The 13255-nt window shown below is 39.2% G+C and overlaps 1 protein-coding gene across 4 annotated transcripts in view; it reads right to left on the bottom strand.

Annotated features, from left to right (window-relative positions):
* Positions 1-13255, bottom strand: part of LOC109478597 (Kv channel-interacting protein 4-like) — a 40199-nt gene that overhangs the window by 17787 nt on the left and 9157 nt on the right. The window contains exon 1 of one of the 4 annotated variants that reach the window (XM_019780262.1): positions 9879-10850. The exons of 1 other annotated variant lie outside the window; for it this stretch is intronic. In XM_019780262.1, coding sequence (XP_019635821.1) covers positions 9879-10056 — 178 coding nt within the window. In that variant the 5' untranslated portion in view covers positions 10057-10850. Of the gene's footprint in view, positions 1-592; positions 850-5823; positions 6106-9878; positions 10851-13255 lie in introns of those variants that run through there. 2 more of the 4 variants (XM_019780264.1, XM_019780265.1) reach the window with 2 other exon arrangements.

A 13255-nucleotide genomic window follows, 5' to 3' on the forward strand; every position in this document is an offset into this window, starting at 1 on the left:
GAGAATTCCGAATAATTTTAGTGGGACCCAATAGTAACAATCAGGGTGAATTTTTAGCAATTAACTTCAGATATCCTGGTGTTCCAGACATTCTTGAGAAGGCCTTAGGGCCTCAGGGCCTTCGCATTACACTTCTTACGCAGGTTTGAAATTGAAACATGAATTTGTGTCTGCCTGTGTATATTAATATTAATGAAACCCTGATCTCAATTTCTAAAATTGGCAACCAAATACATTTTATACAGTCACATGGAGGAATTAATTCTTTTGCCAGCTACTAATGCACATGACATTCCCATGATGTTACAAAGACAATAGATAGCTTTACTACTATAGAAATGTTGGAATCAAGTCAAAGTATGTGACAATTATCAAGCCAGTGCTCATTAAAGTGTTTCAAGCCAGAATATAACCCTGGCCAAAATATATACCAAGGAATATTCTGACTAATCAATGTGCACTATTCTGGCCTGTCACATTGGACGTTTAGGGTTCAGGAAAATTTAGGAAGCAGTGAAAGTTAACCATAGCCTTATCTTCAACAAAGCTACCCTGTATCATCATGATGAGAAACAACAGCAAATATCATTACCGTAGGAGTCTGGACCGTCAAAATCCATCCTGAAATCCTGTAGTTAACTTCACCACAGGGTCGACTCAGCACTCAATATCTCACCACAGCTTCAGGCAAAATAACAAGTCAGACTGTCAGGAAGACAATCCTATCAGCAGGGCGGGCAGAGGAAATGATCTGGACAAGAACTTGGCAGCGTGAGCAAATCTGGGCGCATGTGATGATGCAGTGGTTAAGCCGGCCCACACCTGTCAACTCACAACCACAAGAGTCTTCTAGAGATTATACCACTCTTCTGAAAGGGACCGCAGCATTCTTTTTTCTTTACACGTCACCCAACATCCTGACAGGATCCTGACACCTTATAAATCATTCTTACTCAGTTCAAAATATTATTGATGAATCATCAATAATTGATATGCATGATAATGAAAAGGTTCCTATATAACCCTGGAATGTGCTTGAACAAGTCTTTCATTTGCGTCATTTGTGTCAAGGTTTTTGAGCCTGGTGAACAGACCATGATACACTGCGACAGAACCCATTAAATTTTCAATTCGTCTACATCAGATTGGTGTGCACTATGACTTAATGACTTGAGTGGCCAGAATTAATAGCATTATCCATTTTAAGGATGAAAAGATGAAGCTTTATAAATGCCACGGGAGCCTTATTTGACCAGTGAAATCTCCATTCTGAGTACTGTAAATTTCGAAATGTTCCAATGGTTTTATTTTGCAGTGACCTCTCCACCCCACAATCATGACACCTCATATATGTGCACACAGGTTTCAACTGCGAACTTAACACACCTCGAAAACCTCCTTTACCCACCGACTGTAAAATCATGTCCTTGCAAAAATAAATGAATTTACAGTATTCTGTCAGCTTGATTATTCATAAATCCCAAAAGGGATACAGATTAATTGCCTCTCTAAAAGGAAAAACCTACGTCATTTAACATGAAAAAGAAATTAAACTATTTAAGCTATGCCTAAAGTATATTAAGGGGACACTTAAATTTTTTCTGCATAATTACTCGGTGTACAGAGGTATTGTTTGTTTGTTTGTGTGTATGTGTGTGTGTGTGTGTGTGTGTGTGTGTGTGTACATGTTTGTGTGTGTGTGTGTGTGTTTGCTTGTGTGTCCATAGGTACATGTATATAAGGCAGTACAGTGACAAGAAGTGGGGTACTGCAAACTGGGCAGTCAAAATGGTCTCCCTGCAGGCTGGGGGGAGGTGAATAGTACAATTAAGTACAAAGGCTATCTCTTTTTCTGTCTTCAGTTTCCTGCTATATTTATGTCTGTTGCCTTATGGAAGCCAATGGGGCAAAACCATTATACAGTTCACAATCACTATGAATAATACAAATAATTTTTAACAACTCTGACTTGTGCTTCATTAAGGTGTGAAATCTTTGATTTCTTGTCAATCCAATGTTGGCTGATCCCAAAGCAAAACTACATGTATAGAAACCAGCTCCAGTCCTAAATGCACACTAGGACATAATAAATAACCTGGGTGGTTGTAATTAATAGCTTCATCTACTTTACGGCATTATGGCTCCTAACACGATATTAGCCCTGCTAGAACTGCCATTTTTCTTCATGCATCTTTGCAATGTTACAATGCACTACGTTCATGTCCTGACCATACTTCACTGCTCTTGCATGGTATATGTGTGACAATCAGATCAAGTTAACAACAAATCAGAGATTTCAGACTCCCAGGAGTATTTTGGGCTTTTGCAAATTTACAGGAACAACCAAGGAGATTGTATGACAATATTACTTTCACCAGGACAAGGATAGAATCAGTGCAGGGTTGAAGGGTCAGCTCAAGACATGCAATCCTTGGCTGCTGGCTCCATGCCAGATTTTATGAACTTCAGGTCACTTCATTTCCTCATTTATCTTATCTTTTGTGACCTCAAAACATTCCCATTGTTTTCTGCAAATCTATCTTCTACTTGTCCTCCCTTTGAACATTTTACCCTTTACAATAACAGTGGAAGCTCGAGACCTACCAGGCCAAATAGGAAAGAAATGTAAAACATCCACTATTTCAACTTTCATGGTGTCAATCAACAGAAAAGAACCAACTGGAGATCAGCCATCAAACCTCAACACCTAGATGTTGATTCAACTGTTACCTTTGGTTATACATAGAGCAAGGGTGAACTGCAGTACTCCATGCACACACGAGATGGCATTTCTGCACAATTGTTATATCAAATACACATTAGTGTTTTTTACATCACAAATTATTTGAAGACATATGCAAATTATTGGTAGGAAAATCAGCCAACTGTTATCCGTTTTTTGCCTACCACTCGCTGGTCTTGACATCCTGACGATTGTGATATACAGTATTTAATACTTTTTGTTTTACCTTGCAGCTTTAGCTCCTGAAACAATCAATGTTGCACTGGGTGACCTAGAACATTCATGTGTTATATCGTATCATCTTTACTACTAACATCTAGTGACGATGTAGGCACATGACCTGGATTGTGAATCAATACCATTGTAAGACTGTTACATTGGGTAACATCAGACATATCTGCAGTACCTCATGTGCACACTAGATGGCATCTTCACACAAGTGTGACACAAAGCACAGCAAGTTGAGAATGCTGATCTAAAATTACCTAGAATTATCATAGTTTGAATATATGAAGTATTTTCATATAATACTATATTTCAAGTCTTTACTATAGACATTAATCCTGCCAGATGTTGAAACCTGGCTCAAAAAATCAACTTAAATGTAACTCAAGTCATCACTTATGTATAATTGCAAGCCCAGTAACTACCTTACTAAATATCCATCTTCTCTGAGCCTGAAAGTATCCATCTTTTCTGAGCCTGAAAAGAGGTAATAGGGAATACTCCCCTACCTTGCCTGGCAAGTAGTGATAACAGCAACAGAAAGGAATAAAGATCATCAAGTGGTTTTATTTTTTACCATTTGATCCTGACAGATACATAAGAAAGTAATAAACTCTGCTTGAAAACAGCAGGTAGGGATGCATATCAGTACACTGGACTGGTCCAGAATGGGTCGGAACATTTTGGTTCAAGTAAAAAAAAAACTTGGTGATTCGGTACTGGACTTACAACAAAAACTAGTCTTCACGCCTGTCACATTCCCCTTTTTGTTCTAAACCCGTTAAAACCTTCCATAGATCGCAAAATCTGCGCTGAAAAAAAAACATTGTCACGTTCAGCCTCCTCTGCTTGTATACATAGCTTTCAGCACCACAGACCACATTATGGGCATGATTCAAACTCCTGGTTTTCAGCACCATGGACTGAACTGCATGCATGGTTTTATTTATCACTACAGATTAAACTGCTGTTGTATATGGTTTTCAGAACCATGGACTGCACTGCACGCATGGTTTTCATTAATCACTGCAGACCAAACTACTTGTGTCTGCATGATTTTCAGCACCATGGACTGCACTGAAATAATTTTTTATCACTAAAAACCAGACTGTTTGTATGCATGTTTTTTATCAGCTTTCTGGTAAATCCCAAGAACCAAGAAATGAAACTGAAGTGGCCTTGTTGATCCAGCCCAGGTGCCAGACCACCCATAATGGAATACCCAATCCTGATCATGTCTGCCACCCAGAGTACAGCGATCTAAAACAGATCCCCCTGCCATTAACAACACAGCCGGAGGGCCTAATATGTACCATGGTAAATGCTATGCCAAATCTATACCAGGTAATCACATCTACTTAAAAAAGGTAAAGGTAGTCCGAAGGCAATGAATAAGTGAGGCCTTAGCTACCATCACTGCCTTTCCAATTATTCAACAGGTCCTCCCCATTCATGCCTATTTCCAGTGAGGTGACCTGACCTCAATGTGCTTCTTACATGCACCTTAAAAGCATGTTAGATCAGTAACAGTTAAGCAGGCATCCTTCATCCTGAGATGACGATCATAGTTTATAGTGTTTGGCAGAGGGAGGAATTACTCAACAGCCAAATCCTAGCACGTCAGTCCTGGCCATGGTAGGTACTAAGAACAACAATATCAACTTGGTGTGGCCTTATATTATTTGAATTCAAAATGGCGTCTCCCATCCAATTTTTACAGTACATTGTACATCCCCCATCGAATTCGCACACATCCACCTCATTACAGTAAGTCACTTTCCCCTTCTGAGGCTTTCCGACAGAGCTCCCCATCCTTCTTCCCCTTGAAGTTGATGTTATCTCCAGTGAGAAGTGTATCAAACTGAGCCACAAGTTATCACATCTGAGGGCAGGCAGCACTTACTGCCACACAGATTTACGGTCATTTCTTGGTCGTTGGATTCGCCGTTTCATTTCATTCTGAGGTAAACTGCTGTAGCTGTACCATGGTGGCATTGAATGGCCAAGTGGCTAGGCTAGCGGACACAAAATGGAAAGGTTGCAGGTTCAATCACTGGCATTTTTGGCTAGACATTGTGACCTTGGGAAAGGCACTTTACACAACTTTCTTCACTCCTCCAAGGTGTAAAATGGGTACCTGACTTCCAATACTGTTCCCTAGAAACAGCTCACCACTGCTATGGCCGAAATAAAGGCTATGGAACTTTTCAAATCAACAGCAACCTTTACCTTTTTAACTGTGTACAGCTGGTCCTGTACCTGTAAATGAACATTTTTCTTGGAACACAGCCCTACGTCTTGTTAAATTCCAGCCGTTAGATAGATGTATACCACACAGAAGCAATTAGGCTTAATGCATCTGAGCACGTTTTGCTGTCTGTGCCATTCCAGACACTAAGTGGTTACAGAATCAGAGCATGTCTGATAGCTTTCTCTAATGTTGACACTCAGCCTGCTATGAGTAATGTACAATGTCACCCCATTAAACAAACAATGCTCCTCAAACCCAAATGCAGGCTCTTTTGTTTGTTGCATGGTTTAGGACATTAGTACGACAGTTATAACTCTATGGACACACTGTCGACCATAAAACATCACACCTCTGCGCATCAGCCTATTCATATTAGACGAACCATAACAAATTGACAGGTAATGTTACAACACTTAAACATCATAGGTCTTAGTAAGAATTAGCTTGTTGATTGTACAGTTAGAAATGGACAATTACTGTAACACTATGGACACACTCTCAACAATAAAATTTCAGACTATTTATATTAGGCTATTAATATCAGATGAACCATAATAAATTAATAAGTAATGTGACAACATGCTTCTCCATTAGTAAGAATTACCTTGTTGATTATCCAGTCGAAAATGGCCGACCAGCCAACGGCTTAATGTCCACCTCTTCTTACAGCAGCTGTACATCTCTACTTCTCACAGCTCCAACTGTTGTTGTCTTCAAACTGTAGGTCATCCACACAAGCAAACACACACAGTGTGTGTTTGGAAGCCTTTCTATTCTGCAAACTGCTTTTACGAATGTCAGTCTGTCTTGCTACATCTACAGAGAACGGACAGTAGGCAGTCAACACTGTCTCAAAACACCCAGGACGGAAAAACGATGGACTTTGCGCAAAAAACAGATTAGTGCACACCTGCGCTCTCCAAAATATCCACAGGGGACTTCTCATCAAGCCCTGACCCAGAGTCCTGCTCAAAGCAAAGTCTCATGGGAGCCATAACCATGACAACAACAAGACGTGATGCTTGCCTAATGGAGGACTCTCCTCCGTTACCATGGTGATAGCATAGGGTCAACGGTGAGATGGGAGGGGAAACTGGTTGTGATTGGTCAAGCTTGGGGAGGGCTCTGACCAATCAGGATTAGAGACAATTAATCTAACAGCAGCTGATACCTGGTCACTATTTATAAAGAAGCAAAAAGAGGTTGACCTTTTAATTTCGAAAGAAAAGCAGGACATAATATATATGATCTAATTTTAGAAGATTTGTACCAACAGGATTGAAAGGAGTGCATATATGGATCATATCAAGAATCTAAATATAGCATTTGATTTCATTTCATTTCATTTAGGGTCGTATGAAGTATACCTTAATTGAATGACATAATTCAGGACAATATTCTCAATGCTAACACTGCATGGCACATATGGACTTGAAAATCCTACCTAACCTGAAGGAGAAAAATATTTTTGGTTTGTCCAATGCAATTGTATGATGTGTATGTGTTTGTGTTTCCCAATATACACAATGCAGCCTTGACATATTACATCCTCGCTACAAGACTACAAGTACTGTTGCTTTGGCTGTGAAGATGGAAGGCTTGCAGTAAGGGGTGAAGCCTGCCATCTCTGATTGCCATCTTTAGTACTCTTTGATCAAGCTCATTTGAAATATGATTAATTGTCCCTTAGAGAAATCATAGATTGACATGATAATTACATCATAAACCTATAATTTATTGTACCTGTCATATCATGTTTCCAACAAATATGGATTATAACGATTAATGAATAATAAATATTAAATAAGTAGGCCATAGTAAACCCAACCATACTGTTGAATACGTATATTGTATATTACACTGTACAATATCAGAATCTGATGTTGGGAGTTAGGATATGAAATTATAAGGATTGTGATAGGTTTCTGTGAAAAAATTGTAACAGTTATTTTTACATATCTCACTCAGTGTTTTTTTTCTGTTTTATTCTTCTATACCAGGTAGTTCTGCAAGTATTATCTGTCAGATTTTTTTGTTCTACAAATGTCATGAATTTGTGAACTATTTTTTTACAAATATCTTCACATTTGTAGACAAGATGATCCCTGGCCAAACAATCCTACTCCATGTTCCCAAAGGTCACACTGCTCATCCGCTTGATGAGTCATGTTGACATGCATGAGGCTTTCGACATTAATCTTGTAATTATAGGGCACAGTCAGGGCAACCAATCATAAAACTCTGAAAGGTTGAATCATGTCTTATGACTGTGATTCATCCTACATGGCACTTAATAAATATATGAAAAATGCATCCAAAGAGATCTCCTGGGCAATATCATCAAATACATATGATCAATGACACAACAATCTATACAGATGAACAAAGTCATCTTTCATAGAAATATCTTTTATTTACTACATATCATATTTATTTGATAAGGTACCATAGTAGGTGCAAACCAGTCAAAATCACAGTCACAAACAAGTCACAATCCAAATAGATACTCCCAAATGATTAGTAGTAAACACAACAACCACCTAATATTTGCATACAAAACCTCAATGCCTACCACACGGCCTATTCCACAGGATTATAGAAATAGGAGTGTTTCTGAAATATGAATTTACCTCAATATGAAAACTGATGCGGTGAAAAGAAAACAATGTACGTCAATTACAGAGACATACAACAGACACAACCATATTTTTTAGCTGCGAACACATTAAAATCAGCCCCGATACATAAACAAAGGCACACAGCTGATTCTGATCACTGACCCACCCCAATATCTGCCTGAAGGAAACCAGTCCGTCCCGCTATTCTAAACAACGAGTTGGCCAAATGTGCCTCATAAATGTAGGGGTGCATCTAAAATAATAACCACGAAAACAGCTATGGTAAAAATAAAAACACAATTTGCATCATCACAGGCATGCCTGCTGACAACGTACAAAATTACTTGCCAATTAAACAAGGGGAACCCTGTGTTTTAGCTGCGAACGCGAAAAACCGACTGACCACAATACTCCTGCAGGAGGGATACCTCATTCACGGAGTAAAAACAAGTCATCTTACCACATGCATATAATGTCCTTGTCTAGGATGACTTAAACTCTAAATGGTGCATAACTAGGGTGCTGCACTAGATATCTCTAACCCAGTGGATAAATGTGAATGCAGGATACATGCTCCTGGAAAATTAAATTGTCTGTACAATACCATAGATATACCATAAAACCAAAGTGTGCATATACTGGCTGTGCCTCATAAACTGCACAGTGAATATAATAGTGCTGTAGAGCCCTCAGGAAATAGCACCATTCAGCACTAATGCCATGTTTGCACTGTAATGTTGAGTGCTGGTCACCGATCACTGATAACCTATAGGCTAGCTACACATGCATGAAGATGAATGTCATTCAGTAACCTTCACCAAGAAGGTTATGTTTCTGGTGGTGCTTGTGGTTGTACGTTAGCACACACAATAGCAGCAGAACTGGACAGATGTTAACAAAAAGGGACAAATTTGATCAGGTAGACCTCCTAGCAGCAGATACGGTAACAGTCTACTACTAAGTCAATAACCGGTTGACGGATCATTTGTTGTAATTCTATGTAGTTAGTAATGCTTGACATATTTACTAAATTAGATGACAATTATGCAAATAAGGGTCTAATTTGCATAAAGAGGAAATGCAAGGTACATTTTTAAGAGAAATGTGTGCATGGCTGACTCTAAACAAACTCGCCCAAAGGTTGCTGACAGTGGGACGCTGGCTTCAGGGTTGAACTTGACTTACAATCTAGAGGTTCTGGGTTGAAATAACAGGTCCCAATGTTTTGCCCTGGGGATTTTTAAGCACTTAATGGTGCACACTCTATGACAGGGATGCTGTGACAGTTTTGGTGAGGGCCCAAGTCTGAACTTCGCGTTTCTCATAATCTTCTGTGGAATGAGATACTTAAATGGCTAAAAAGTGTGAGAAGTGTTTTTCTGGTGGGTGAAAATTGATTTTAGTCTGGAGCCTTACATCTGGGTGTTCTTACTTCTGTGAAAACTTGTGAAAACAACAAGTACAGGTATTTCACAAAACAAACTTCTGAATTTTAGGAAGCTTACACTCCAGGACCTGTTCTCTGATAACACTGCCAAAGTTCTTGACTAATTAGTGCTCCACTCGTCGGTAACACAAGGTCTGTTCAAGGTCGTAACAGACCATGCTTCTCTAGAGGGCGATTGTGTAGATTAGCCATATTAGAAGCACCCAATCCCCTAAGCTTATAGGTTACAAACATCAAGCATCTAGAAGAGGATCAGAAAAGTGGAGAGCAAGTCAACCAGGCTCAGGCAAGTCTGCTACCACAATGAAAATAGATACTGTAACAAGAGAAATTCCCAGTCGTTTGTAGTCTTCATTCATCACACTACAAATTTAAAATCTTATTCTGTATGGCTTTCAACCTAGATATTAAAATGCATTGAACCATACCTTTCCCCTCCTCCACGAAATTAGACGTATATAGTATGGTACATTGTACTTAAATCAATTTACAGTATAGTAGTAGATATATGATTACCAGGCAAAATTTACAAAATTACAATTTCACAACAGCTACCCTCCCTAACATTGCTACAATGCACACATACACTCTTACCTTTCTCTGGTACGAAGCACCTTCGAAACCACTGCACAACCCGGGAACATCTTCGATATGTCGTAGAATCCTTTCTATGAACCAAAGGTTGCTGGCCATCCTGCTCCTTAGATGGGGGTCGGTATTTGTAGGGTAAAGAGTTTTCCTCCTTTTGTGTTGCCTTCCGTGACCGCTGCATGGTGAACTGTCTCCTCTGTTATTACATGTACATGTAGGTCTGTACTCTATCAGTACTCACTCACTCAACTGGATCATCCAATGTGGCAAGGCACAGAGCCTCTCTCAGCAGTTCCGAGTTGTGGTTTTTTTCTTTACTAGTACTCTGGCTACAGCAGCAGCATAATAAAAGCCAGGATCCCCATCGAATATTGTTTCCTTTTAGAGGAAAGACAGCAGGAAAACCTAATTGTTATATAGGCGGCAAACAAGTACAACAAGTGTACTCAAAAAATCAATGACAGAGTACTACAACCAGTTGCACAGTCAGTATGGAAGCCGCTTCCCATAAAATACTTCAAGTTTTCCTCTGCGTTCTTCAAGCGAAGCTCCATAAACATAGCCTGTAGAAAAGTAACCTTAGCAAATGACCCGCACTGTGTCAATACGTTCAACACAATGGCGTAAAAGGACACCTGTACTGGAAACACTATCCTTCACACAGCTGCACGTGTATACACCACCCACAGCCACATGTGGGCTGGTACCTTCTGGTAATCAAATGAGCAGGCCCCTCTGTCCAATGCCTGATTTAACAAAATAAATGTGAGCCTTCCTTTATCAAATCAACACATTACTGATTCCGGATGATCCATTACAAAACAGTTGGTTAAACGAGTGGGCCTCTCACAATTGATCAGAGATGAGCTAAAGCATACGACGCCCTGGGGACGTATACCAAGGTACACAGGTCAGCCCCTGATACAGCTCATCCAGTTGGTACGACTTGACAAGGTGACTTCAATGTTGTTCAGTCACAGACCGTCGAGTAACAAGTGTGTGGATGCAGAACATGAACAGCCTACTCGTCATCATTTGCATCTGTCATCAAACCTCTCTGGTAGGCTCCTGGGAGTCTGAAGTACAGTCAGTGTGGGACAGATTATAGCCTGTGCTGTTGATAATGACAGCCTTCAGATACAGGGAACAGGCAACAGGAAAGTCACAGTATACATGTCATGTAAGGATATTGTGCTTGCATGACCGAAATCTCCTTGGGGATTGACATGATTCAAATTAATTTGGGAAATTAGAAAACTGAAGTCCCTTTAACATTTCTCGAGATATAACGTTACAATCTTTCAAAGGTTCCAAATAAAAAAAGTCTTTAGTTACAAAACAAGCTGTAGTGTAAGGGGGCCCAAACCTACACCAATTTTCCTGGCTACAGATAATGAAAATCTAAAAATCTGTCTTCCCAAGACCTTAGCCTAGACTCTACATAACACCTATGAGAACAATCCATCCATAGCCTGTTGAGTTATGCTTGCCAAAATACATGGAAACATAGACAAACAGACTGCAATTATCATGACTAAAACAAAATTTACAGAAACAACATTCTACTATCCCTTCATGCCATGTTGTATAAAACTGATTTTATGTAATAATCAGTATCATTAAAGCAGAATTATGATTAAGCTACAAGTGTACAAGTCCCCAGACTTGGTTTTTAAGTTAGTATTTCAATCTAGCGTTATTATCTTAAGATCCGAGAACCAACAAATAAAATAGGTGTGGCCCAATATTTCAAAAACAACATCCATGATGGAACGTGTTGCTAACAGCTTGAGAAACCGTTGCCTAGCAACATTCACGTCACCCCTGGTGGAATATCACTCATCACCACGGCAACTGTACATATGAGGAGGGGGCAAATACATTAAGCAGTGACTCTGTAAGAGCCTGGTGGAGTAATATCTCACAGTCCCATTAAAACCACCCTGTTTACAGAAATACACGTCACCCTGTGTTTGAATAGAGGGCTGCTGTCACCAGGGAAATAAATGAAAGAGTCTGCAAATAAAAGAGGGTTTGCATGCCTTTTCTGTTTCCATTTTGGGTCCAAATCATTGCATGCTGTGCATTATACATGTAAGCCAGCTTTTATTCAGAGTTAAGTGTTGGCAGTGATAACATAATTGGTCACTCTACATTTGTGGTACCATCATGTTATTTGTTATCCTGAATTCATTGTTAGGCATTATATTGACATTATCCTAGACAACCAGGTCTAACTCAATGTTAAGTTTTCATAGAAAATTATTTGTGAAGCATAATTGTCACAGTGACTTCAATTCTACGCACCACAATATTATCCTGAATTCATTGTTATGCATTTATTTAGTGACAAAATTGTACCCAACCAGCTCTAACTCAACGTTAATTGTTGATGGTAGATTACTTGTGAAATGTAAGTAGTCACTTTAGTTCTACATACCACATTATTTGTTATCCTGAACTCATCCTTAAGCATTATTGACAAAATCTTTGAAGCCAAACACCAGATTGCCCCAGAGCTAAGGAGATGAGAGATGAATCAAGTTGTGAGAATAATCCTGGGAATGCTTCACTGTCAAAGGACTATAATGTACATAACATACATGTTCTGAAGGGACCAAGGTTTTTGACATTTGTCTGGGAAGTAATGCGATCAGTTTAATCCAACCTTTAATTTGTCCTTCCCTGAGTTATTGTTGCTAATAACGGACATTAATTATGGCCATTCGGTCATTTTGACAGGTAATATTGGCATACATGATATGCAGAAGATTAGAATTAGGTCAAACCATACCACAAGGTCAGCATGCATTTGGTGAGATGAATTTTGCACTTCTGTACCCTCTAGTCTTGCCCTTTAATTTAACAGTCTGTTAACTTTTACATCAGTAATGGATCACTAGATGGAGTTTGCCTGTAACATTCATCTGTGTTCACAGCACATCTGTAGGTGAGTGTTCTGAAAATGGAAAATGGTGCCCTTAGGCTATAACAAGTTAACGTCTTGGTTACTGGATGCTTGTAGTAAAATGATGGAGCAGGCAGGTGAGATAACAATGAACAAAACTGACACGATCCTGTGATACATGCAGATCCAATGAGCTGCAATGTCAACAGACCAGGATCGCTAATGTTTCAAACAACAAACTTACCATTTTGATGCATTCATTAATGGAAACACTGTTACAGTAGAAAGTAAGGAGGACAAGGACTTTCTTTGACAGATGCTGGCTAGAAAAGAGAATTTGTGGTCATTGCTTGATATCTACAGAGAAATACAATTGCATACTATTGTATTAAGTACTGTAACACTAACACCAGTAAAGGACAAACTTGGAAGTTGTCATTCTGTACATTAATTTTCTTTTCATAATCTTTAT

The sequence above is a fragment of the Branchiostoma belcheri genome, unplaced genomic scaffold, assembly GCF_001625305.1.
Source record: "Branchiostoma belcheri isolate BF01 breed outbred unplaced genomic scaffold, Haploidv18h27 scaffold44, whole genome shotgun sequence".
Taxonomy (NCBI): Eukaryota; Metazoa; Chordata; class Leptocardii; order Amphioxiformes; family Branchiostomatidae; genus Branchiostoma; species Branchiostoma belcheri.